General features: G+C 46.9%; 2 protein-coding genes across 3 annotated transcripts in view; both read right to left on the bottom strand.

Annotated features, from left to right (window-relative positions):
• LOC119390677 (gastrula zinc finger protein XlCGF57.1) overlaps positions 1-21,585 on the bottom strand; it is a 963,551-nt gene that overhangs the window by 5,191 nt on the left and 936,775 nt on the right. The window lies entirely within an intron of this gene.
• LOC119390670 (gastrula zinc finger protein XlCGF8.2DB) overlaps positions 1-21,585 on the bottom strand; it is an 807,836-nt gene that overhangs the window by 696,729 nt on the left and 89,522 nt on the right. Inside the window, exons 2-3 of one of the 2 annotated variants that reach the window (XM_049415127.1) lie at positions 5,335-5,412; positions 5,043-5,256 (exon numbers count right to left, since the gene is read on the bottom strand). The exons of the other annotated variant lie outside the window; for it this stretch is intronic. Of the exons in view, the coding sequence (XP_049271084.1) occupies positions 5,043-5,256; positions 5,335-5,412 (292 nt within the window). The remainder of the gene's footprint in view (positions 1-5,042; positions 5,257-5,334; positions 5,413-21,585) is intronic. 2 annotated transcript variants of the gene reach the window in all.

Genomic DNA, 21,585 nt, shown 5'->3' with positions numbered 1-21,585 from the left:
TTGTGCTCGTAGAAAACTGCACATTCATCGAATTTCGTCGTGCATTTATACTCTCGATAATGCAAGGATAGATGCATGCATCGGTTAACTGTTCATTAACTTGCATAAAGCAGAAGTTAAAATCCTGAACAGTTATCGATAGGTATCACCTCTTGGCTGGGAATGCACAGGTAAGTTTTCATGTCTACTTTCTTTTCTGCCGCTGTGTGTCTTTTCAGTTGTTAGTCGGCGTTTGTGGTGTCGATTTCTCACTCGTGCCTGTGTTTGCACGCCCTGTCTTCTAACATGAATACGAACCAACTAGTTCAGCTCTCTGTTATTGTAGTGCTCATGCCAACTTGTCTCTTCCTGAAATAATGTCATCCAATTCATTATAGGTAACATAAAAGCATCACATCTGGAAGCATTCTTAATTTGTGTTTCATGCCTGTCATGTCATGACAATTACAAAGTGCTTCGTTATCCAAAAAAAGATACAAGGGCCTTTTAGGAAGCGTAACATGAGTAATGCATATTTCTTCATAAATAGAGGTGATGCATATTTCAAACCAGGACCGTACCCAGGAATTTTTTTCGGAGGGTGTTTCTGTGAACTTTGGCAACTGGTGGTCGCTGTGAAGGCATGGAAGTAATTTAGTGTCACCCGAAAAGATAAAGCACGAAAAAATTTCGGGGGTATCGGAACCGCCTCAACCTCTCCTTAGTTACGGCCCTGTTTCAAACCGCCATTTATATATATGTCTATTAATACACTAGTGCCAAATAATGTCATATGTCTTATAATTTATTCAATTAAGACCTTACTTGGCCTGTTAACCGTACTTGTCCATTTCGTTCAAAATATGTCACGATTTTTCCCAGCAAAAGTACTATAGCGTCCATATAACTTGTAACCTACTTTGAAAGCACACACCTATTTTGTAACAAGAGTCGGTAATAGCTCATTGAAGCACCGTCAAGGATATTTTTGCTTGCATCAAGAACGTGTTATATGTTATACTTTTGCTAATAAAACAGCAAATCGTTGAGTATTGAGCCTTAGCAAACAATGTATTGTACTAGCAATCTACTTACTGATGTGATAAGCGAGCCTGATGAAAAACTAGGCATAATATACATTTGAATGGAAAGTCACAGTCAGTGTAAACTGATAATATACAGGAAAATAGCAGCATGGGTTACAAGTTGAAGAGGCTGCAGCTGACATTTGGTTTCTCATTAAGAAATATATGTGCTGCTGGGCAAGTAATGATGAGATTCAGAATAAACAGTGCGCTGTTTTGTTAGACAAGTGCAAAGGGAAAACAAACACTTTTTAGGACGGGAGGGGATTTTGTGCGCTATCTTAATGTAATTAGTGAACTTTGAACATTACATTAATTAGGAAGAGTCTATGCTCTAATTTCATGACATATGTCGTTATTTCTGTACTGCGCATCCAACTGGTATGTGCATCATTCATTTGTGTAATTACTGGAGGGCAGGGGGTGGAGGGTAGTTCTAGGGGTGCTGTATATTTTGTCTTTGCATATTTCTTACAGTAAACATGTTCCTACTATAATGTACCATGTTGAGGGTTTGCAAAATATGGGTATATTCTCCAAGTACATCATTTCTTGAATCGACTTCCAAGTACATCATTTCTTGAATCGACTTCACCGTACGACGTAAACTTACACTTTACGTCGTACGGTGCTTTGTTGACACTTCTCCGAAAGGTCACAATCGCTGTCTGCGAAAACCAGCTTCTTCCACGTCATTAACATATTTCGCATTGGACAGCTTCCGTCCTTTCGACAGCACACTCTCGCGAAGGTACCCGTCCGCACACAGCACATCACTGAAACAGCAGCGGAGAATCATCGGTGGGATCGCTGCTCACCCGCCGCGCCACAGTGCAGCGAAGTGTCCCGATCTTCGCTAGTCTTGCGCGTTCCAAAGTACCTACAAAACGACGCACGTCGAGCAAAAGCCGCGGTAGTGTCGAATGACGTTCAGCATGCGTTGAACGTGCCACGAGATATGTGAGGGCACGTTGAAACATAGGCCTCCAACGATCAAGTTTGCGCAGCGCCGTCCGCCGCCCCAGCGGAGAGAGGGGAAAACTCCGGTAGCTGGGACGGGTCGCTCTTGCTTGGTTTTCCCATCGCGCGCGCGGAGAACGTGCTCCCCGGGGCTTTTATCTCGCATTTTTCACGCTATAGGCCTCCAACGCTCAAGTTTGCGCAGCGCCGTCCACCGCCCCAGCGGAGAGAGGGGAAAGCTCCGGTAGCTCGGACGGGTCGCTCTTGCTTGGTTTTCCCATTGCGCGCGCGGAGAACGTGCTCCCCGGGCCTTTTATCTCGCATTTTTCACGCTATGGGTGCCGTTCCTTCGTCGTACTCGAAAGCAGGCATGCAGTCCTGCTGCATTGTGAACTGTCACAAAAGTTTAAAAATGACGAACAGCCGAAAACTGCCCGTCAAGTTCTACCGTTTCCAATGCAAGCAGTGCGAAGAGCAGAGGCGTCAAGGGTGGATTATGGCAGTTCGCGGTCTTCTCACATTGAAGCAATTTTTGTCGTACACATAAGGGAATTCGTTTGTGAATTCGTTTGGCCGGCAGGTAAACAAGGATGCGAGTGCGCAGTGCGCGCTCTAGAGCTTCGCAAGCAGCCGTGAGAAGGCGCCTCGGTGCTGTCGGCCATGCGCTCCCGTGGTCCGTAATATTTTGACCGCCACTGTACATGAGGGAATGGCCCTACGTAGATGGTAGGGCTGTGACATCGGTCCTCTACGTAGACGACTGTGCTCTGACGTCGCCAAGAGTAGCACGTGACACTGCGATAATTATTTGACACGACGTGTGTAGTTTGTGTAATTTGTTACTTGAACAGATGAATAAAAATTGAGAGAAATAATTATACACACATAGGGAATGTGTGCATCTTTTTCATTTTTTATTTTGTGAATTGCAGCGAGATGCGGGGCTAATGTGCCTCTGTTTCGCATGCGTTCGTGCCCCCGCGCTTAGCGCATCGAGCAGACGCCAGCCCTAGAAACGAAAGTAATGTTCTGGCGCGTTCGAGCACTCATTATACTCATTTATTCTACCGCGTCCAATTAAACGTTAATGCGGCACTGGCTCATGATACCGTCACTTGTGTGTCCGTACAAATGTCGCAACTTTCATGCCCGTCCCCCCCCGCCACGGTGGTCTAGTGGTTATGGTGCTCGACTGCTGGCCCGAAGGTCACGGGATCGAATCCCGGCCGCGGCGGCTGCATTTTCGTTGGAGGCAAAAATGTTTTAGGCCCTTGTGCTTAGATTTAGGTGCACGTTAAAGAACAGAACCCCAGGTGGTCGAAATTTCCGGAGACCTCCACTACGGCGTCTCATAATCATATGGTGGTTTTGGGACGTTAAACCCCAGATATTATTATTATTATATTGCTCGTCCCGCAGAACATTAAAATCCTGTCGAGTACGTCGTCAAACCCTTTCCTCCAGACACGTGTGGCACATACCCCTTTACCGCGGGCCGCGGTGCACGGGTATGCGCCACAGGTGATTGGCAGTTTATATCTACCCAGGAATGGCGAGAACAGACATTAAATGCGAGAGCGTTAAGAAAAACCGACATCGGCAGCGTTGACCCGACGAATGGAAAGAAAGAAAATTATGATCCCAGCAGGAATCGAACCCACGCATTCTGCGTGGCAATCAGGTATTCTACCACAGAGCCACGTCAGATCTTTTCAACTGGTTTGGAAAAACAGTCTAAGCAGGCGTAATGTCGGTGCGACGTCAATTGTGGTTGTGGTGCTTGCTATATAATTTTACAAGAAAGCAAAATACACTGCATATGTACTCCTACGTCACAGGCGTCATATCAGATTAACATCTGTGGTTCCAGTGTTGGCTCCGCTTTTATAGCAGTCTAAGGAATATTACATTTCTCTTCCTGTGATTCAGCAAGCTATAATGAAGCATTGCTCGACCCCGGAAGAATACATTAACGAAAGTTACGTATGATATTCACATCATCGCACCGTAATGTGCACTTAAGGCCCGACCAAACGTACGTGTCAGCGCGTGAACTTTTGATGCAGTGCCGCGCCCTCTCCCTGTAGAGAGAGAGGCGAGCAGCTTCGCGTAGCCCCGCGCCCTCTCTCCCCATAGGGAGAGGGCGCAGCGCCGCGTCAAAAGGTCACGCGCTGACACGCTGCAACGCGTACGTGTGGTCAGGCCTTTAGTCCGCCTGAACGACGCAATGTCCTCTTGATTTCTTACGAGGCTGGGCGATGGCCTCATGCTGACCGAGGATGATGCCAGATTGATTGACAGCCGCTTTGCAGACTAGGCTACATAGGCCACATACGGCCGGGTAGTCTAGGAATACGACAAGCGCCATCCATTGATGTTGGTCTACGTAGCACTATCCAGGCCTACCAGCCTCGACGGTCTATACTACACCAACGCGACCGGTGACTTCAGATTCCGACATGCCGCCGGCTCTATCGACAGACAATTTTTCGACGAAATGACCGAGGCATCCACGAGTTCCGACAGCTGTACTGTACCTCATACTTCGCTACACATGGACCCCTCGTCACTGCGATCACGACCTCATCCGATAACAAGTCATGACCTGCTGCTGGTGCTCACTGATCACGGTGATGATGACCTGTTCAAGAACTGTCAAGAACTTCTTCCACACATGCACACGGGTTCGTGAAACGTGTGTGCATTCTCCATCATAAGGGACAAGTATAAGCACTACATATCAGCTTACCGCTTCTGGTGTTGGTAATGCCGACGCTGCCGTTGGCAGTGTTACCCAACTGTAAACAACTGGTTATATAACACATATGCGGCTCTTCAACATATATGTGTGCGTATAAAATTTATACAGAACTTCAGCGTCATTTTTTAACGTTTCGCTCAGTGAAATAAATTACGCCACAGTCACCTTCCCGCCTTATGCTTCGCATAACATCGACTCCCACGGTACGTGGGATCTGCCGAATTTTTTTTTATCTTACGGCAAATGCGAAGACATACCTGAAGAAACAGCATGTGGTTCTGTTTGCGTCGCAATTGTGGAAAGAATTTTCTTTTCAGTAGCTTGTGATGCTTCGTGGCGGGTTAATAGACGCACTTGAACAGATCGATTTCTGCCATGGCCCAGCTCACACGTTGACTGTGGTGATGTTCCAACAGCTTGTCTCGACTCACAAGCCAGACTCAGTGCTGCCTGATATACTGCAAAGTCATCCTGAAATAAATTGGCTTGAGTTGTTGCAAAGGCAAGTCCAAGAATTATTGCCAAAAAAATAAACGAAAGCCTTCTTACATGATCTGTTTCGCTACAATGACTTGGTCTTGGCGTGTGCCCGATGGTTCCGTCTCCAGAGAGCAACTGTTCAAGAATCTGAAATAGTGTACAAAAAGATGAGTTACTGACGCATACACATCAACAGAAGCCTATGGCAATTATTAAAATACGTACTTTTCAGACATATTTTAAGAAATCTAGTGATACCAATCATACTTTTGTATAATCACCTGGTCGTATGTTTTTCCGACAATGTAACAAGCTTTGCATTAAGTAAGTGAAACTTGAATACTGCAAATCGGCCTCTGCAGTTCTGCAAATAATTGTACAGAATATCTTCGTCTTTAGCCATTCCTCGTGTTCATTTTAAGTGTATAAGCACTTCTACGCCGACTGAACAAGAACACTGCCCATCTCTTGTCACATAAGATGATTGCAAGGATAACGAAATATGAGTAAAAGAAAATAATCTCCATCACTGTGATAGCGCGGCATGCCACACCACCTGTATATCTGGATGGCAATCTGCATGGGAGTCACGTGTCGTCACATGTCGGTATTGTGATGAGCGAGGCACAAAGACCGCACCCGTTCCTGGGCCAGCGTTTTTATTATCTGCTTCTTCGCGCTAGCTGCCCGTGCGCCTAAACCTCCGTGTCGCTCTTCGTCATCAAACTCGACGGCGACTGCGAGCGGGGGGAGCTGCCGGTGCCGGCAATGTCTTTGGTGGGCGGTGCTGGCTACATCCGGTGGTTGCAACATGGTTTGGGGATCTACCCGAACTGTCTCTGGTGGCCAACACTGGCTGCGTCTTGGTGGTCGGTCTCGGCACCACTGCGACATCATGTGAGCTGTAAATCATGCATCTGGCGGCCGGCTTTGGCTTTGTCGCAGAGGTAACGGCGGTCGCGGCATGCCTAGGAGGATGCCGGCACAGCATCCGACGAGGCACCGTACGTGGTGGCAAGGTCTCTCAGTGCTCCTTTACGGTTGCATCCGCGTCACTGTCAACACGGGGAGGACAGTCAGGATATTTCTTTCTTCAGCCACATTTTCGATGTTATCAACCAGGCGCTCACTCTCCTCTTTTTGATCGACGCCCAATGGCTCTGGAAGCGGTCTAGGTTGCTCTCTCTTCGGGTGCCGCGGCTGTGGAGTCCAGCGCAGGTTTCTTTCTGATAGATATTCCGTCAACGGGAAGTGGGATTCGCAACGGGGAAGCTTTCTTGCACTCCTCTCGGGGAATTTTCTCGCTGAACGCCTGCGTGTTCAACACATTGTACTCCATTTCGTCGATGCTTTCCTGGTCTGCAATCAGGTGCTGTGGGTCCTTTCCTTTTAGCATGACTGCTCTGACAATCTGACGCTTCTTCTTCTTCTTCTTGTTCTGACTTCTTTTCCATCCTCACCGAGAAGACAGGCGTGTCCTGGCGTCCTCTCGATGGATGCCTGGTGCCAACGCGGCCCCTGCTACAATGTTTGTATCACTCGGCGCAAAGTGATCCGGCGCACACTCGGTAAACGACTGCTCTTGAAGCAGCACAAGAGGCATCAATGGGTCGGAGAGAATGGCAATGGGTGCTATGGGCTCTTTATGTTCCTTCATTGGCGGCGTTTCAGCCACGAGAGAAGCTCGCATCTGCAAGTGATGTGTGCCAGCGAAGGTAAACCTGGGATTACCTCCTCCAAATGCTCTGGAATCGGAGCGGTCACGGCCTCCTTCAGTGATACCATGGCTGACTTGTATCCCCAGGTTAAGAAGAAAGAAAAAGAAAGCGCGGGAACCCGTACCACCCGAAGGTACACAGGGTTTAAAGCCAATTGTAAAAATAAAAGAAAGGAGGGGTGAAACACCCAAAAGTAAGTTTGAGAATAACCCAATAGAGAAAAGAAAGAAACGGAAGCTTTCAACTAACGCACATGCCAAGAACAGCACAGAACAAACTTTAGCCAATTATGGAGCAGGGGGGAAGATTGAAGGAGGGAAAGTGCTTACAATTAGTAAAATGGATGAGGTAGGGTTAGATGAGCTATGAACTTGATGCCTCGGCACTGACGCTGATCGTTTGTCGTTTATTGAATTAAAGAAACTGGAGAGGAGATGACGTCTGTTGGCTAGATGAGGCAGCCGGAGAAGCGTGGAGAGAGGCGGGTACAGTAAGCGGTGGCAGTGATGAGGGGGGCCAGCCGGGTGCAGGAAAGCCGGTTGCAGGGCCCACAGGAAGGTTCTAGTAGGCGAGATGGGGTAGTAGGAGAATCTTGAAGAGAGCCAGGTACAGGAAGAGGTGGCAGTTAAGAAGGAGATTAGCCAGATACAGGAATGCAGGCGGCAGGGTCCACTGGAAGGTTATAATGCTGCATACTAAGCCAGGTGAATATGATGGTCAGAATGAAGTAAAACAGACAGAAAGAGGAGGTTAGCCCCAGAAGTTGTCGAAGAGATAAGTAGCGAGGGTAATGCATGTGTGGTGGAATAAGAAAAGGAGTTGGGAAGAGGCGAGAACAGAAAGTCAAAGAGAGTAAGGGTGGGTACGATGTGAAAAACACACGTGAGGAGGTCCTCACCACAGGTGGCAATCAACGTGCGAGTCAGTAACATGCAGTAGAATGATGCGTAGGGTAAGGTGCGCGAGTGGCGGAAGAGTAATGGTACACGATGTTAAAACCCATCAGGGTGATAGGTTGGAGGCGAAAGTATAGTTGTTAATGTTTCAATGACGGAGGCTAGTTGGAGAAGGCCTGCCGGCTTTCGAGGGTTAGACAGAATAGCGTCGTATTCCATGGAAGGAATGTGAGGGGAGGTGCGAGTGATGATGTTCGTCACCAAGGTGCCCGTTATGGGAGAGGCATTAAGGCAATAATCTAGACTGGCACATTATGCCATATTGGCAAAAAATGGTTGTTGTGATGTTGAAGCGAAAGAGATAGAATTGAAAGTGGCCGTGGCCAGTTAATAACTGCGTTAGTTGCTTATTTGGGGAGAAGTATTTTGGGATACTGAAGACGCCTGGAATCCATTTGAAGAATTCAGTGCAAGCGCCGGTCTTCTGCCAATATGAGTGCCACTGTAACATCTGCAAGTGACGAAGCTGTGGCCGAATAGAAGGAATATACGATTCCACTATTGTGGAAAACACTGTTGTATTGGCCGAAGAAGTAGCAAAGTCAGCTAAGTCGTTGCCATAAATGCCACTGTGGGCGGTACATGGTGCAGGTTGATGTGGTAGTTCTTTTATTTTATTTGGACCACTCTAGAGTCAGTGAGTTTTACAGCAGCAAGGGCGTGGAGCAGCGAATAACAGTATATGTTAATATCAGCACCGGGTATGTAGGATGTATATATGTACTTGACCGCCTCCAGAAATGCAGAAATATCCGTAGAATATGACGACGTAGCACCGGTTACTGCGCACATTGCGACTTTATTGATGGATTCTAACTGGTCAAGACAGACAAAGGCTGCCCCAGAACCATGAGAGGTATGCGCGCCATCCGTGAAAATATAAATGGCTCGTTCTAAGGACTTAAGGTGGGCAGCATGGGCTGTGAGTTTCGTAAATGGAAAAGCATGTAGCTTGCTGGGGTGACGCTGCCACTTGTCGTAAGGATATTGTATTTGGCCAGGGTGAAATGACGACATGTGTAAATGCGTTCCTTCGCGGAGGACTAAATAAAGAAAATTCTGCCTACAGTCGGTCGAACTCGAGAGTAAGTGGCAGACAGTTAGCCATAATGTATAACACCAAGGTGGGAGTTGTGTAAAACGCCCTCGTTATGGCTATGAAAATCGAGCGTTGGAGAGACAACACGCCGGACGCGAAAAAGGAAGTAGCTGAGGAAGGCCACCAACAAGGTGACGCAAAGGTTATAGATGGCAGAATGACCTGTCGGTAGAGTCTGAGTCTACTGGTAACTCTGCGATGCATATGAAGGAATGAGAGGAGACGCGCAGTGAAAACCTCAACTTCGTTTTTGAGGTAGTCGAGGTGAGCGTGAAAGTTAAGCTTATTGTTGAAGACGTCACCAAGTAATCGAATGTTGTCCTTACGCTTAAGGAAAGCATCGCCTATTTTGACAGACGTAAAATGATTTGAAGTGACTGATGGTGAGCTTGTTGTTGGCCGCCCACTTAAGTACATCATTTAACACGCGCTCCGCTAAAGATTGTATAATAAGTCTGGAAGGACCATGCAACAGAATGACTGTGTCATCGGCGTACACCTGGATGTGAACGTTTGGCAGTAGGTGCAAGTTTAACAAATCGTGTATTGCAATATTCCACAACAGTAGACTTATGGGCGAGCCTTGCGGACTCCTAATTGTGGGATGGGCAGAAAGTGAACCCGCATGTGAAGTATAGGCGATAGTCCTTTGAGATAATAAGGAGTGAAGTAAGCGGAGCAGGTTGTTGGGGCAGTCATATTTTACAGCGAAAGCTCTTATGAGATCATTTCACCGGCCGTTTTTGGCGCCGTAGTTGTCCGCCGCCGCCGCCGGTGTCCGTAACCAGTATCGCTCGAAATAAGAAAAAAAAACTAAATAAGAAAAAAATTCAGGATGGAACGAGGTTCGAACCTGGGCCCTCTGCGTGGGAGCCCAGTATTCAACCTCTGAGCCATGCCGGTGCTTGAAACTGCTTTGCAAAATGGTCCTTTACAGGCTTCATGTCGGGAAGGAACCACATTAGCATATGCAATATAGCGGGGTAGAAGAGTAAAATAAGCACCAAGCGTCGCCCAATGCGAATTCTGTAACCAGGCGTCACACAATGCGAATTGCGCAACGAGTAGGTTGTTGAATGCTTCCAACCCATTACAAAGTGCTCTGCCATAGTTCTTCGTCGTCATCAGGCACAGCATCAAGAAAGTGCTCATAATGCCTTACATGCGTTTAGCGGGTACCACGGCTCTCCGTAGAATGAAGAAAAATGGCACAGTGCCTGCTGCCCTACTTCTCAAAATTACAATGATTTAGAGCGTAGTGGGTTCCTCGCAAGTGCACTTGTATTGGTTGCCAAGGAAGCCCATAAGCGCATGATCCATTTCCTCGGGGTCTCAGTAAAATTACAATGATTTAGAGCGTAGTGGGTTCCTCGCAAGTGCACTTGTATTGGTTGCCAAGGAAGCCCATAAGCGCATGATCCATTTCCTCGGGGTCTCAGTAAAATTACATATGATTTATAGCGTAGTGGGTTCCTCGCAAGTGCGCTTGTATTGGTTGCCAAGGAAGCCCATAAGCGCATGATCCATTTCCTCGGGGTCTCAGTAAAGTTCTTCCCCCCCCCCCCCGTCTCTCTCCCACGTCAACGTATGTTTACAGCATGACGGGAGAGGGAAATGGCGACCGGGCGTCACCCAATGCAAATTACATAACTGGTGGGCCGTTTAAAGCTTCCAACCCATTACAAAGGGGTGAGCCATAATTCTTCATCGTCATCAGTCGCCGCGTCAACAAAGTGCACATAATGCCTTACAGACGTGTAGCTGGTGCCTGACGAATGACGAATAATGGCTTAGTAGGTGCTTCCCAACTTCACAAAAATTGTGATTTATGGCGTAGTGGGTACCTTTCTAGTGTACTTGTATTGTAGCCCCAAGAGAGCTTACAACGGGCTCTAGAAACGCCGCTCTTCCAGCTTTCGCTGTGACTGTGCTGCGGTTTCAGCGCAGGCCTGGCGTTTTTTTATGTAATATAGCGGCGTGCCAGACGCTCTCAAACGCACCGGTGAAATCGAGAGATATTAGGACAGTTAGAGTTTTAGTGCGCTTTGATAGTGCCAATTTTTGCTGGAGATTGCGAAGGGAAGACACGCACTTTTGGAATGCATGAAGCCGAATTGATTGGCCTGGATGAAACCGTTGGAGTGGAGGAAGTAGCAGAGGCGTGAAGTAAGCCAGCGTTCAGGCATTTTCCCGAACAGGGAGTTCGTGGCTATGAACCTGTAAGAGGTTGGAAGAGAATGATTCTGCTCACTTTCCAACAATGGGGGAAGAAGGCCAGGTTTAAAGCAGCGTTGAAAATAGAGGAAACGAAGTCAGAGTGGCCATCGAATAGTGTTTTAACAAATGAAGTCGTTAAGATAATCCGGGCCAGGCGCCGCCCGCGGGTTGCCGAGTGAGACAGCATGACAAATCTCATTGGAAAGGAGCTCAAGTTGATTTTTTTTATTTATTTAAAAGAGTATGGACGTGCACCAAAACATCAGCTTTGCATCCTTCAAAAGTCTTGTGGCTAGTTCTTACCCCATATATTATCCTCTAACGCAAAAAGTGCAATCAACGAGATGTCTCCTTCAAGTTTACCTTCAGGTATCGTTCTGTGCACGCCTTTTTTCATTGTGCGCATGTGTTGTTGTAACAGAATAATCTTGTTGTAAAAAACAGTCGATCTTAGGAGCTTCTGCGCATGGTGCTTCAGCGAAACTAGAAACCAGTCCAGTTAAACCTTGGGGAAAAGTGCAGCAATAAACAAATGCGGACATTTGTTTTTCTGCCTGTTGAACCCAGAGTGACGGTAGATCAATCGCACCCCGAAAAAGTGGAACCGCTTTCTAGCGCTTTCCAGAAATTGCCTGGCGCATGGGCGGAGAAGTAGCAGACGACGTCGGGCGCGCGCCGCCCTTTCAAGCGTGTGCGCATGCGCCATATTTACAAATCTCGCGGCAGTCACGCTCGCGTGTTCGCTATGTTCGTGCGTGTGTTTGTGTGTGTGCGTGCATATATACGCAAGCAAAACTGAAAAATGTCGGGGGGGGGGGGGGGGGGGAGGTTCAACCCCCCCAACCCCCCGCAGCGCCCCTGGTCTCATGACCAGGGGCGTAAGCTTCTCTGCTCATCGATTTTCACAATGTGGAATGGTCGCATGAGCATTCTTATACATGCAGCTTAGTAAGCTCCAACATTCGACATCTTACCTCATGTTTTGGCGTCTTCGAGAAAGCTGCTCTCGGAGCCGGCGATTCGTTCCGTTCATAACTGAAGATAGACGGCACCACGCCTGGCCTCAGTCGAGCAGATTTCACTGGTGTTCCCATTACACGACTTAACGATAAACTCTGATGGCAGTCACTGTCACCGATGATGTTTCGAGCAGAGTACAGCGGTTCTCGAAGGCTTGAAATTACTTCCTTTGACAGCAGCGATCCACTGAGCACCTTGTTTTTTCTCACGTCGGAAATTGTGAAAGAGTACATCATCTCGGCCACCGATGCACGTTCAGCCGCAAGCTGCACATGACGCCGGCATGATGAGACAAGGTTCGCCGTCCACTAGCAGTTCTTCGAAGCGTAAATCATAAACGTAGGGTGGGGCGGTCGATTACTTACAACACGAAGGGCGACTGACGGTGCGAGCGTCCGGGACGCGTCTTTTCAACGGCGGCTGAGCGTAAACACGGCACCCATTCATGGGCGCTGACATCTTGACTTCAAGAAACAAAAATTACCAAAAAAAGCATAGCAGACCACGTGACAATCAGCGACCAATAGCGACCGCAGCATTGGTCCTTCGAAGTTTGTAGTGCGCTCACTGAGCGGCGGAGCGTGACGCACTTCGTGTCGCCGCCGACAGGCGGCGCGGATCGCAGCGTCACCTGAAACTTTCCGGCGGGTTGCAGGGCGCGGCTAGCGCGCGTTGCTGTTTCGCGCGCAAGAAAAGTCAGAAACACACGAAACTTCTTTTCGTGCAACTTTTCTGTGAGTTGCGAAATAAGTTGCTGTCGTTGTGACTGATTTAGCGGCCATTGCACAGATCTATACTCCTCCACGCAGCCGGTGCAGTAACAGGGCGTGTAGTTGGGGGCGTTCAAGGTTTCTTTTTTTTTTTTGTCCTGCTGATTTGATGCGATTTTACTGTAGCGATTGATACTGTAGCGATCATAGAGACTCCACTCTCGCCTTTCGAGCTCCACAACGACGCCTGACTTCTTTTTATTCACATATGAGCTGGTCTGTGTAACTAGGAGAATCTGTTGCTGGGCCTGTTGGTACATACTTGAAGAAACGAAAAAAAAAAATCACAGCATATCCACGGAGTGAATGATGATGAGTGGGCGAAGCTGCGGAGGTTCATCGGTAAACCGTGAATCTTCCGTGAATTCTGCCCAGTACATCATCACCGATGTGAGATCGGGCGCGTTTATACTAAAGGTTCGATGAGAGTTACGACGACTTGCAGCTTACTTTAATTTTACATGTACGCTGTGAATTTTCATTATTTAGAAAACCATTGCTTTAGAAAACATCTGGCGTCTTTCGTTAAGCAGCTGGCGTCTTTTCGTTTTGCTTTAGAAACATCTGGCGTTCTTTCGTTTTGCTTTTAGAAAACATCTGGCGTCTTTCGTTGGTTTATTTCATCAATCAACGGCGTTTTGAACAAAATTTTTATTGTTTAATCACGCACAGGAGAAATCTCATCAGGCACTACCTTGGAGGTAAACAATGGCTGCTAATAGGAATGAGAGACAGAAGAAGTCGGCTTTTAGCTAACATTTACACTTCTACTTCTACTAACGTTTCCTACTGCAACATGCCAATGGCTGCTAATGGGGAATGAGAGACAGAAGAATTCGGCTTTTAGTTAATGCGCACGCTGCAAATTTTTTATTGTTCAACAACGCACAGGAAAAATCTCCCACCGGCACCACCTTGGAGGTCGAGATCTGGTACTAGCGTTACGACTGGTATACGCACTACTACGAGGGTGCCGCCTTAAGGAGCTTCGCCCCTAAAAACCAGCCTACGGACGCGTACACAAGAAGAGAAGACGACAGACACTCGCTGGAACTAGCAACAGGTTTATTGAAACCACATACCGTTCCCAGGAAAGCAAAGCGCGCATGCGTCGTACATAAAACACGTGCGATTCACAATAAGAGAGAATGATATCAGCAACTACATTTTTCTAAATAAGCACTCGCTTTCTTTGATAGTGATAGATACACTAATGCGTTTTTTCAAACCATGTTTCCAGATTTGATACGCTTCAATCACTGCACGTTCGTATTGCATGGTTCCCTTACCAATTATTTGCGTGCCCTTCCGATCAGGAGAACAGCCGCACACCCGGCAATTAGCAGGCAGATTTGCTCCTCCTCCTGACCTGATGGACGTATGCATGATCTAGCTGATTTTATTTACACAAAACCCTGCCTATGTATGCGCAAATGCTTAACAATGCAGGAATGGTCACTCGTGGCCGAACAATAAACAACCGACGACGACGTCGATCTAGCAGGCACTGGAGCATCCCAAAAGGAGCCCAACCCCTACGGGCATCCCGCTTCCTAATGACAGCTACTTCATGTCTCCCCTCTACATCTCCTTTTTCTGCACATCTATGTCGAGCCTTTTCATCCGTCACTAGTTCTGAGCTTAGGACTTCGATAACGAAACAATCAGCCATGTACCAGCGTTCTTTTTTACATTTAAGAATACCCTGACCATCTACCCTGCTTTACCAAAGCACGAGTATGGTTTTGCTGTCACCGCCCTCCTGTTTTCATGCTTTTATTGTTATCGCACTTGACTCTGCGGTCACTCCTAGCTTCGTTGGGTCTAGCTGTTTTTTGTTGACAAACGCTGCCCCAGAAATTTCTCTGCACGTAAGCTGCATGCCCTATGTGCACGACCGCCGGAGGCTGTAAAAAGCGCGTCCCTCCCATCCAGATGCAGCGGCGGGCCGTCTTTGAGACAGTTGCAGTGTACGGATAGACACAGATGCCGATCCTTCAGAAAAACAAGCATATGTAAGGGCAGCAAAGCGGCACGCGTGGTGCCGATCGACAAAGGTCCTTCAAACGAATGAATGGCGTGAACATGCGCTGCAGAGCATACACGAATGGCTTCTAATCAACTTAAAAAAAGAATAAAATGCTCGACCCCCTCCTCCCTCCATTATTTTTTTTTTGTGATCTCTTGTGTCATTGTGGTGGCCCTCTTCCCGCCTTCAACCCCGCGTTTGTTGATCCCCCCGGAACTACATCGCAACCAGCGTAACCCCCCGACCAAGGGGATGCGCTTCGCACCCCGCAAGAGAAGTTTTCAGGATGGATGGATGGATGGATGCTATGAGCGTCCCCTTTATAACTGGGCGGTGACATCTCTGCCACCAGGCTCGAAGAAAAAAAAAAACACTTCCTTGTTTCGTGTTGGCCTAATACCTTATCTACATTGATTAAATCTGTTATTATATTAAGAAATATATATTCACGGTCCATCTCTCTGCCTCTTAGCAGAATGACATTATTTTTCCCCAATATTTATTTTTGTACTTTATCTCTACTTTTCTGCCACCAATACTCTAACCGTCTCTTACTTATTTCTATCGCAGACGTGTTCAGCTTTCCATTGTTGTCCCTAAAACCCAAGGCTTCATGTAGACTCGTGCCCACACGTATACCTGGGTGAATATCGCCACATTCAATCAGTACATGTTCCGTCGTTTCCTTAGTTCCCCCGCAGCATGTACATTGTTCTTCGTTACTGAATCTCGCTTTACAACTACGCGTTCTAACCTTGCTTCAAACAGTAAAGCGCTCCCCCTTGAATTATCGTAAAACCTTTCCCTGCTTATTTCGTTTTTTCCCTTTCGGTAGTTACTCAGAGCCGGCTTCTTTTCCATCGCTGTCATCCAATATCGCCCGCACTGCTAGCCGTATATTTACTGGTGAGCCTCCTAGTTCTTTTTCTCCACTGCGTGTCAACGCTTTTTCTATACAAAGACCTGAAAACCTTCTCTGCCCATCTACTCTTCTTCATTTTCCTCAGCCTCTCTTCGAATCTCATTTTGCTCTGAGCTTCCCTCACTTCAAAGCCTGTCCATCCCATATCACCCTTTACAGCCTCATTTGTCGTCTTCCCGTGAGCGCCCAATGCGAGGCGGCCCACCGTCATTTGATTTACATCCATTCCTGATTGTACCTCTGACTTCATGCACACCACTGAGTTCCCAAATGTAAGCCCCGGGACCATCACACCCTTCCACAGCCCTCGAAGCACCTCGTACCTATTGTATCCCCATAAAACACCGTGCTTCATAATTGCAGCATTCCTCTTTCCCTTTGCTACCGATGCTTTCTCTTGTACCTCCATATATCTATCCCCCTCATTTACCCATACTCCGAGGTACTTGTATTCGCTTACCCTCGGTATTTTTTGGCCCTGTATTAAGACCGCATGGTCTTCGTGATCATTGAATACCAACAATCCACATTTCGTTGCACTAAATCCTTGTCCGAGAGCCCCACATTCCCTTCCGCATATATCTGCCAGTCGCTGTATATCATCTTGACTGTCCGCAAATAAGACAATATCATCAGCATAAAATAGACCTGGAAGCTTCTGCTCAACCATCGTGCCGACCTGTTTGTGTGACAAATTAAATCCAATGTTGCTACCTTCTAGCGCTTTTTCCATCCTCACCATGTACAGCATGAATAACAGCGGGGACAAAGGACATCCCTGTGTCAGCCCCTTGCTAATTTCAACGCTGTCCTTGCTACTTATTCCTTCCCATTCTATACAAACTGTATTTTCTCGGTATATTTCCCTCAAAAGCTGTATACAGTCGTCCCCTATGCCCCCTTCTTTCAATATATCCCACAAAATTTCCTGATTAACGTTGTCATACGCCCCGGTAATATCTAGTTAAGATACGTATAAGGGCCTGTTTTCTATTTTCGATATTTCTATTCACTGGGTAAGAACAAACAGATTATTGTCTAACCACCTGTCGATTCGAAATCCATTCTGAAGTTCTCCCAAAAATCATTTTGTTCTACCCACGCTTCTATTTTTAATTTTACTGCCTGCATCGCCAACCTGTATAGCACCGATGTAATGGTTAGCGGTCTATACGAGCGAATGTTAACCTTTTCTCCCCTGCCTTTATAGATTAAGTTCATTCTACTTTTTCGCCTACTGTCTGGTATTTCCCTCTCCTGTAAGCACTTTCCTACGGCTTTCAGCAGTGCTTCTTTAGTGTTATGTCCGAGTTCGTTAATGAGGCTGACGGGAACCCCATCTAAGCCCGGAGTGGTGCGCTTAGGAATTTTTCCTTCGGCCTTCTTCCAATTGAAATTCTCTAGTACTACATCTTCGTCGGTTTCACTCCTTTGCGTACTTTAACTCACCGGGGGAATCCCCTGGGCGACCTTTTTAAACGAATCGGCTGTTATCTTTCGGATGTAACCTAGCGCTTCATACCGTTCCAATTCATTTCCTCCTTCATCTACCAAACGTTGTTGCATTGTGACAGACTTCCTACCCAGCGCTTTTAGGTGGCTCCAAAAGATTCTAGGCGCGGTCTTCTTCTTTTCGCGAATCTCTGTCATCCAGCGTTCACTTTCACCTTTAATTTTTGCCTCGACTAATTTCTGCACTATGGATTTTTGCTCTAAATATATTTCCCATATTTGGTTGACATCGTCCTGTGGTCGCTTCTCCTTTTTTGCCTGTCTGTGCTCCCGTGATGCCTCACGTCGCTTCTCGATCGCCTCCCGGATTTCTTTGTTCCACCAACTTTTTGGCTTTCTCTTTCTTTTCCAACGAATAGTTTTCTTCTCTTTTTCCATTTCTTTCGTGATTACATGTAGCAGCTCACTATACTTCCAGTCTTTGCCTGGTAGTTCGTCTACTTTTTCCTCGACTCTTGCGGCTATATTTGTTATTTGTTTGTCATTTAGATACAAGCTGCCGAACTTTGATTCTATGTTCTTATTTTCAGTTTTATATCCCATTTGTAATATTATGAGTTTATGATCACTACCCAAGCGGTTAATACCTTCCTCGTCTATTCTCATCTCTCTAAGTTTGTCATATATTCCTTCTGTCATGAGACAGTAATCAATGCTCGATTGCCTGTTTCCGACTTCCCACGTGATCTGCCCCTCACACTTAGGCCCCACGTTAACTATCTCAAGACTATGTTGCTCGCAGAGATCTAGCAATAACTTGCCATTGGTGTCTGAATATCCGTCAAGGTCATGAATGCGAGCGTTCATGTCCCCTAGAAGGATTATTTCGGCATCATGACCAAATTCTTTAATATCGGTGCTTATGCATTTTACTATCTCCAGATTCCTTTCTCTGCAGTTATTCCCCCTCCAGAAGTAAGCTACACCTAGCCACGTTTTCTTTCCACCTACTGTGCCCGAAACCCATATGTGCTCTGAAAACGTTTGTTTCACTCTATCCCATTTTGTTCTGCTATGAATTAGCATTCCAACACCCCCACCTCTCCTTTCTGATGTCATCCTGCTACATCCTTCCCATATATAATTGTCAATATGTGGTGGCTCTTCCAAGTGTGTGTTTGTGTAACCGCATAACCACCTATCTGTTCCTTGTTTAACTGTCCCTCAATCTCTAACCATTTTGCCTTTTTTCTGCTACCCTGCATGTTAATGTAACTAATTGCAACACGCGCCTTATCCCTTCTTTTACCTTTTCTCTGGTTTTTCGCTATACTGCCTGTCAAAGAGTCCCCCTGGTTGTTTTCCTCATTACAAGCTACCCTGGGCACAGAAGAGCCCGCGTGCCCCCCCCCCCCCAAAAAAAAGCTACTGCGCGTCCTGCAAGTCGCCAACCCACCTCATGACCAAGCCTCCTATCGAAGTGTATTCCGTCTCTTCGAAAACCACCCCACCTGTGCACCTCTCTGTTTATTTCCACTACCTCGATGCCTTTCTCTCGACTCATCTGCCATATTTCTTTGTTTGCGTCGACAACCGCTCTTTGCAGGGTGCCGTCACGCACCGGTAACTCCGGTATTGTGCATACAACTATCTGCACCTGAGGGGAAATGGCGCGCATGTCATCGACCCCTTTCGCCAATGTGGTCGCTAGTTCGGCTGATCCTTCAATCAAGACGTCGTTTAGACCTGCCGCTATTATCACGAGGTTACGTCCATTAGCCTTAGTTGCGAGTTTTGCGCTAGCTTGTCTCATCACTGATCCCAGCCTATGTCCCGGGAACTTCCCTATTAAAGCTCGTTTGTCGCCTCTCACCCTTTCCTTGACTGCTTCTGCACATCTAACTAAATTCGGGTCGCCGGCGATTATCACGTGCTCCGAGTTTTCTGCTGGACTGTCCCGCACCTGGCCACTGCCCCGGTTACTAGCGCGTGCCACCGCTGCTGTTTTGTCCCCTCCCCTTCCCAAAACTACTTCGCGAAAGCTGGGTCCGGTGACCAACTGTCTTTTCCAAACCTGCTTCCCCCTTCGCGTCTACCACTGTGGGGGTCGATGCCCCGCTGTTCCCGCTGTCGCTTGCTTCCTTGTTCACCATGACTACCTTTGCCAACCCCTCCTCGGCTGACTTAAGCCTTTGCCCCATAGCCATCGTTTTTTCCCGCTCTCTCGCCAACGCATTCTCCAGCTCGGCGATTCTTACCATGAGCTCATTCTGGGCAGCCATCATTATTTCCATTTTCGCCTCTAACTCGCATTGCTTACACTTGGCGTCAGCTCCCTCTGTCTACTCATCCGTACAAACCTTTATTTTCCCTCCCATTCCGCACCCTGAACACTTTACGGTCTTTTTGACCATGGCTAGATCGTTCACATGGCGGATTAGATACAATTAAAGCCAAATGGTATCACAAAACTCCGCAAGTATGCTACACTTCAAAGCACATGTGTACCTTTCAGCCACGTGGTGGCTGAAGAAACAAATAATAAAAAAAAAACTCAGGCGACTGTCACACAGGAAACAGTACAAAGTTGTAAGCCCTATTAAGCTTCAATCTAGTGGCTTATGTACTCATATAACTAAAAAAGACAAGCTCGGATCATGCAAAAAAAAAAACGCCAGGCCTGCCCTGAAACCGCAGCACAGTCACAGCGAAAGCTGGAAGAGCGGCGTTTCTAGAGCCCGTTGTAAGCTCTGTTGGGACTACTAATACAAGTACACCAGCAAGGTGCCCACTACGCCATAAATCAGAATATTTGTGAAGCTGGCAAACACCTACTAAGCCATTATTCGCCATTCTGCGGAGAAGCAAGGTACCAGCTACATGTCTTTAAGGCATTATGTGCACTTTGTTGACGCGACGACTGATGACGGTGAAGAATTATGGCTCATCCCTTTGTAATGGGTTGGAAGCATTCAACAACCTTCTGGTTGCGCAATTCGCATTGTGTGACGCCTGGTTACAGGATTCGCGTTGTGCGACGCTTGGTACTTATTTTACTCTTTTACCACGCTATATTGCACATGTTAATGTGCTTCTGTCCGACATGAAGCCTGTATAGGACCTTTTTGCAGAGCAGTTTGAAGCACCGGCATGGATCAGAGGTTGAATACTGGGCTCCCACGCAGAGGGCCCAGGTTCGAACCTCGTTCTATCCTGGAATTTTTTCTTATTTCGTTTTTTTTTTCTTCTTCTTTCGAGCGATAGTGGTTACGGATACTGGCGGCGGCGGACAAGTACGGCGCCAAAAACGGCCGCTGAAACGATCTCATAACAGCTTTTGCTGTAAAAAAAAAAAAAAAAAACTTATCTGACGCTGTCATTCCGGAGCCCACGAAAAACACGTCCGTCCTCCACCTAGCCATAAAGTTAAGTACTACCACTATGTATTGAAGGATTACATTTCACTCGTGCCTTGATTGTAGCCGCCAATCGGTTAGCCTCCTCCTGGTTATTTCTACTCGTTTAAAGTCTATTTTGCCTTCACTGTCCCTAAACCCCAATGCTTTGAAATATTCCGCGCCATTATCTTGGACTGTAGGGTGAAGCCCTTTACGGAACATTATCAAATGTTCAGCCGTTTCCTCCTCCTCTCCACACGCACTACATAACGTGTCTGTGCCTTCGTATTTGGCTCGGTACATCTTGGTCCGCAATACTCGCGTCGTGGCCTCAAACAGCAGAGAACTACCCCGAGAATTATCGTAGATCTTTTCTTTTGCAATTTCCTGCTTGAAAGTTCGGTAAGTCTCCAGTGATGATTTCGTAAGCATCCCCATTTTCCACATGTCCCTCTCTGTTTCCTTCACCTTCTTCTTAACCGATGTTTCCTTTTGGCTTGGTATTCTGCTCTTGTCTAAATACTTGCTTGACAATTTTCGAGTTCGCTTCCTCCATTTAGTATCATTTAGTAGGGTGGAAATTACTTTCCACGCGCAGAAATATAGTTAGGCTAAAGTTTTTGTACAATATTTACAGTGGTAACACGGGGATCGATAGAAACGTATATATAAAAGAGCCTCATTGTCATTCTAAGAGACGTGACAATTCAAGAAAAATAAGGCCCTACCAATGTCGTAT

This window comes from Rhipicephalus sanguineus, chromosome 4 (genome assembly GCF_013339695.2).
Source record: "Rhipicephalus sanguineus isolate Rsan-2018 chromosome 4, BIME_Rsan_1.4, whole genome shotgun sequence".
Taxonomy (NCBI): Eukaryota; Metazoa; Arthropoda; class Arachnida; order Ixodida; family Ixodidae; genus Rhipicephalus; species Rhipicephalus sanguineus.
The sequence above is the reverse complement of the archived record's forward strand: the minus strand, read 5'-3'. Positions and strand labels throughout refer to the sequence as shown.